Genomic DNA, 6,000 nt, shown 5'->3' with positions numbered 1-6,000 from the left:
ACCTAGAGTCCACAGAGGAAACAGGCTCAGAAGCTCGGTGGCTTTGCTGAGTGACAGGGCTAGAGGGAAGGGTGGAGTTTCCGGTCTGCTTCCTCCTGTGCCCCATTTCTTCAGGACGGAGACTTTCATTGCACTCTGGCAAAAGCGGTGACACAATCAGCATGGTGGCCTGGGTGGGACAGAGTGCTGGATGTGAGAGCACGCATGGCAGCTCTGCTGTGATTTATTTATTTATTTATTTATTTATTTATTTATTTGGTAGCAGGCATTGAACTCAGAAACTTGTGCTTTCGAGGCAGGTAGCAGAACCACTGAGCTAAATCCCCAGCCCTCTTTTTATGTTTTTTGATACAGGGTCTTGCTATGTAGTCCAGTCTGGCCTTGACTCACTATGCAGCCCAGCCTGGCCTCAAACACAGAGGATCCTCCTGTCTCAGCCTCCTGAGGGTGGGGATGACAGATGTTAACCACCACAATTTGAAGATGTAGACCAGGGCGGCCGGATGGAGTGGGCCTGGAATTCAGGAATGTCCAGGGGACAGTGTGACAGGAACACGGGGTGCTGGGGTTTCTAATGGGTGGACTTCAGGGCAGATGGAGAAGGATCTGGAATGCTCCCTGAGGAACTGGGACCTCAGGCTGTCATAGCGATGGTCCCCAAGCCTAGGCAAAGGGGCGCTGCAGGGACTGGCGGCCTTTGCCACCGTTTCCTTTACTGAAGCCCAAGAAGGATTCTCTTGAGATGGCCTTGCTGCTTGGCAGAGGGCCCTGCACTGGTGGCCAGTCTGTGACTCGATTTGCAACCTGCCCTGACCGGGTGCTGCTCTGGGTACCTTAGGACCTTGCTATCTCCATCCTGAGAGGGCTCCCAAATTAGCTTCCTACTCTGAAGCCTGTGCCTTGGGAAGCTACTTAGCCACTTTCGAAACACTACCAGCTGGACACAGTGGTATGCACCGGAGTCCCAGCAACTGGAAGCCTCACGCAGGAGGATCCCTTGAGCCCAGGATTTTGAGGCCAGCCTGGGCCATCTAGTGAAACACCGAACCAAAAAACAGAACAAAAACTAACAACACTACTCCATCCTAGAGCTTAAAAAGTGAAGGCAGGTTAGAAAGGGCACCGTGGGCTGGGGATTTAGCTCAGTGGCACTGCACCTGCTTCCCAAGTGCAAGGTCCTGAGTTCAATCCCCGTACCAAAAAAAAAAAAAGGAAAGGGGACCGAGATGCTTGCAGGGAGTGCTTTAGAGGGATTCTGTTTTACTTTGCTTTTTGCAGTATTGGCAAACAAACTCAGAGGCATTCTACTAAGCTTTGTCCCCAGCCTTTTAAAATTTTTTATTCTGAAGCAAGTCTCACTAATTTCAGAGTTGCTCACACTGGGTTGAAACTTGTGATTCTCCTGCTTCAGCCTCTCTCAGTGTCAGGATGGCAGGTGTTCACCACACCTGGCTAAATTAGCTCACTCTGAAAGCATAATTGAGTGTAAATTTTTTTTTTTTTTTTTTGGAACTGGGGATTGAACTCGGGACCTTGCATTTTCGAGGCAGGTGACAGAACCACTGAGCTAAATCCCTGGCTCTGAAAGCATAATTGAAGGGCCGGGAATTTAGCTCAGTGGTTTCTCCGCCTGCTGTGCAAGCACAAGGACCCGAGTTCTATCCCTGGTACCAAAAAAGAAAAGAAAAAAAATGAAAGCATAATTGAAACAGGAAACTAGTACATAAGAAGAGCAGGCTGCAAGGCTCCTGTGTTGTGCCCCAGGCAGAGGACAGAGACAGGAAGACATGGATGGCTGTGACGAGAGGTTGTGGTTGCTAAGTCCCAGGAATGCGAAGAGGAGCAGGACAGTGGTAGAGGACAAGGGACAGCTGGTGCTGGTCAAGGCATGGACCACCTTCGCATGCCTGGTCCCCAGCACACGGCCAGCTGACCGCTCTGCTTCATCCCTGGCTTCGATACTTCCGGCTTCCTCCTGGCTGCCGGTCTCTGCTGTGGGTTCTCCTGCTTCTTAGTCTCCCCTGCTGCTGCTGCTGCTGCTGCTGCTGTGCAGCTCCAGGATCCAGACCGGTCCCATCATCTCTCCCCTTTCATGCCCTGGAGAGAACCTGACCCAAGTCCAGCTCCAGCCCAGACTTCTCCCCTAGACTCAGCCTCCTAGCCAACCACCTACCTGACATATCTCAGATGGCTAATAAAAAGGTCTCCTGCCCTCCCCACACTGTCTACACCCACTGCCCTGCTGATCTCAGCAGAGAGCAAATCACTACTTCCAGCTGCTCCACTGAAAGCCTTAGAGTCATCTTTGGCTCTCACACTGCACAGCCGGTTTCACTGCATCCCACTGGTTCTGAATTCAGAATCTACCAGAATCCCCCACTTCCCTGACCACTGCCACCGCACTATCAGTTGCTTTGGCTTATGTCACTGCCATGGCCTCCTGCTCAGCAGCCAGATGAATTCTGTTTATCCATTTTTGGAGCTGAGGATCAAACCCAGGCCTCGTGCAGATACATAAGCACTCTGGGCCTAAGCTAAATCCCCAGCCCCGGATTATTTTATTTTGAAAATTATTAGGGCCGGGGATTTAGCTCAGTGGTTCCGCTGCCTACCTCAAAAGCGCAAGGACTGGAGTTCGATCCCTGGTACCAAAAAATATATATATATTATTAGTCCATGTATGCAGTACCTAACGATTACATTTGTGAAGAGGGTGCATGTACACAACATATCTTAATTCTTTCTTCAGCCCCTCCCTTCCCATCCTTCCCTGTTCCTTCCAATTTTTGGTCCCCTTCCCATTCCCAAAAGCTCTATTTCCATTTTTATCTTTCAATTCTTCATTTTTTTCCATCCCCCTACTTCTTGTTATCTATCTTTTATTTTGCCCTTTATACTTTGGGTTTCTCATGTTAGGGAAACCGTGTGATACTGAAGTGTGCATCTGTTTACTTCCTTCAGCCTGATGATCCCAAGGTGCATCCATCTTCCTACCAATGTCTCAAGTTTATCCTTCCACTGAGATTCCATCTCACCCCAGAAAGAATGGCCATCATCAATATATCAAATAAGAAAAGCAGGAAAGGCTGGGGGTGTGTGATCATTTTAAATCACGAGTGAGACCTGCAGCTGTCCCATTGACACCAACACACCCCTTCTCAAGGTACAGTCCAAATCCTTGCAAAAACCTGCAGGGCCCTACAGGATTAGCTCCCCTTGCTCCAAAGTGCCTAGACACCTGTGCTCCAGTTCCACAGCCCTGAGCCCCCGACCCAGCGCAGACGGCTCTGCCTCGCCCAGTCCTGCCCAGGTACCCGGGCCTCGCTCCACCCCGGCTCCCCACCGCCAGCAGAAATTGCCGCTTCTTAGCACATCGAGGTGCCGTGGTGGCCCCAGCAGGGATGCTTGGGAGGCAGAGACCTTTGCCAGCTCATCTGGGACCCTGGCTGGCACACAGTGGCCTCTGCTGCGGGGCCCGTCTGGGGACTGGACGGTGGGAGCGATCAGAGCAGACGATGCGTGTGCGGGCGCGGGGCTGAGCCCAGATGGGGCCAGAGGACAAGGGGTCAGCAGGAGGTGCCCCGGGCTCGGGAAGAAGGCTGCCCGGAGGAGGATGGGGTGTTGCGACCCCGAGATGGGCACAGGAGCCCTTGCCAGACGAGTTCACGGCTCTGGGGCTCCAGCGCACGCTGGGACAGCCGGGCTTCGGGGTGCTCGCGAGGGGCTACAGGTGCGCGCCGAGGCTTAGGGCTCCCGAGCCTGCCAGGGGGATTCCGACGGCCGCGCCACCCCGAGCGCAATCGCCCCCGATCGCCGCCACGCGGAGCCTGAGGAACCCCCAGCCCGCGCCGCCCGGCCCCCGTCTGCCCCGCCCCAGTGTCCAGCTCTCCACCCAATAAGAAGGCAGAGCTCTCCGAGACCCCGCCTCTTCCCGGCTCACCGCCAGCCAATGAGCGCCCGCGCCCGGTGCCCAGTGCTCGTAGCCCGCGCGGAGCCGGCTCAGAGCGAGAAAAGCGAACCCAACCCGTCTGGGCCGCCGCTCCGGACCCGCCAGCGCCGCGGCCGCCGCCTCCTCCCCCCGGATCGGGTGTACTGTCCCAACCCGAAAGTCCAGTTCTGCGGCCCGGCAGCGGCGAGCGAGCGAGCGGGCGCGATGACACAGGAGTACGACAAGTGAGTGAGACGCGGGCCGGGCCGCGCGGCGCAGGCGATCGGGCCAGGGCGGCCGCCGGCCGCGGTGCGGGGCTGGGGCCCGGGCAGCCTCGCCGGCCACCGCCGCCCCGCGGGCCCGCTGCCCACGGCTGAGCCCGCGGGGCCGGCGACCTGGGGCCCGGGAAATGGGCGAAGGGTGAGGCGCCGCGGCCCTGGCATCGTTTGCCGGGCTCGGCCTGCCCGGTGGGTGCGAAAGGCGCTTGCATCACCGATGGTAATGACAGTTGGCCGCGCCGGGCAGTGCCTTTCTGTTTTAATGCTCGGGAATATCGAGAGGATGCAGCCGAGATCGGAGTGGTAAGCTAGACCAGACTGCGCAGGAACGCGCCCCTGGGAGTTTGCGACTTACTTCGTTTGGCAAAGGGAAGGGGATGTAAGACCAGGGGAACCAGAGCCAGGAACTGTTCTGTGTGCTCTTTGCTACTTTTACGTAAATGTGAACTTGTCTCAGAAGTGTAAAAACTTTTTTTCCCCCAGTACTGGGGATTGAACCCGGGCTTTTGCACTGAGCTACATCCTCAGCCCTTTTTCTCCTTCCTCCTCCTCCTCCGTCTCCTTCTTCTTCTTATGATTTTGAGGTAAGCTCTCGCTAAGCTGCCCAGCCTGGGCTCAAACTTGGGACCCTTCAGCCTCAGCCTCCCAGAGTGGTGGGGGAAAAAAAAACACTTATTTTTTTTAAAAAAGAAATTCACACCCAGACAATCAAGTCCATTTCTGATCAGTAAATTCAAGATAGCTTTATAAGTGTTTGCACAGGATCGTTTTAGATGTGCTGTTTTTGTGGATGAGGCTGGATATCCTGTCTGGACTCATCTACTAGGCATTAATTTGGGGGTGTAGAATATGCAGTTCAATTAATTATTGGCTTGAACTCTGTTTCAGAGCCCCGGGTACCTAGGAGCCTTTAGGGCCTGACCATAGCTGGAGGGTCTGGAAGAAACCTAGGACCAAGGACAACTGCTTTTATGTTTATGTCTTGACTTACAGCTCAGATAAGGGAAAATTTTCCAAAGCTAACGTTTTGGCCTTAGGCACACTTTGGAAATAATAAAACACCCTGAGGGTGATCACAGACAAAGCCATTGGAAAAATATTTATTTTCTGATGCTGGTACAAATTTGGGATGGGGGTGGATGAAGAAGGGAAGCTGAAAAACTAGCATTACAGGAACTGAATGGGCCAAGGGAAGTCATAGTCTTGGGGAAGTAGCTATTAGGCCATTAATAATACCTTAGCACAGCAGAAATGTCTACAAGTACCACGCTTGCATAGCTGTTGGTTTTTTACAGGTAGCCCAGGGAACGTCATTTGGTATATTTGCTTTTTTGTTTGTTTGTTTTTGAGACAGGGCCTCATTACGTAGTCCAGGCTGGCCTCACACTTGCAGTGATCCTCCTGCCTCAGCCTCTCGAGTGCTGGTCTGACATGTGTGTGCCACCATGCCCAGCACATATTTTCTTAAAATTCGAGATTTGTGTCCAGTCTTCTCCATCTTTAAGCAAACTGAGACCATTGAACAACCCTCGTGTTTGTTTTATGTTACGATCCTACCCCACCTGGAGACCAAATGTAGGTTTTTGAGTAGAGACCCAGTATCTCCGGGTATACTGCACAGGACCCAGGGTGAATTTGAGTAGGCACTCCCTCTCCCTTTCAAAGTTGTGTCCTTTTTCCAAATCTCTGTCTGTTTTTAAAGAGCCCCAGGTGTCTGCCAAACCCTAACCTTTGTTGATTACTTGAAAAGATAACCAGTCTCTCTACCTTCCCTGTTAGAAAAGGTAGATCACC

At 53.2% G+C, this 6,000-nt stretch overlaps 1 protein-coding gene across 2 annotated transcripts in view; it reads left to right on the top strand.

The window, feature by feature from the left end:
- The first annotated feature begins 3,960 nt into the window (after positions 1 to 3,960).
- Positions 3,961 to 6,000, top strand: part of Grhl1 (grainyhead like transcription factor 1) — a 32,540-nt gene continuing 30,500 nt past the window's right edge. The window contains exon 1 of one of the 2 annotated variants that reach the window (XM_004869969.3): positions 3,961 to 4,173. In XM_004869969.3, the coding sequence (XP_004870026.1) occupies positions 4,154 to 4,173 (20 nt within the window). In that variant the 5' untranslated portion in view covers positions 3,961 to 4,153. The remainder of the gene's footprint in view (positions 4,174 to 6,000) is intronic. The other variant, XM_087199719.1, reaches the window with a different exon arrangement.

The sequence above is a fragment of the Heterocephalus glaber genome, unplaced genomic scaffold (assembly GCF_053883595.1).
Source record: "Heterocephalus glaber isolate CG9 unplaced genomic scaffold, H.glaber_assembly_v1.0 deba00001724, whole genome shotgun sequence".
In the NCBI taxonomy this organism is placed as follows: domain Eukaryota; kingdom Metazoa; phylum Chordata; class Mammalia; order Rodentia; family Bathyergidae; genus Heterocephalus; species Heterocephalus glaber.
Note: the sequence above shows the minus strand (reverse complement) of the source record. Positions and strands in the feature narration are given on the sequence as shown.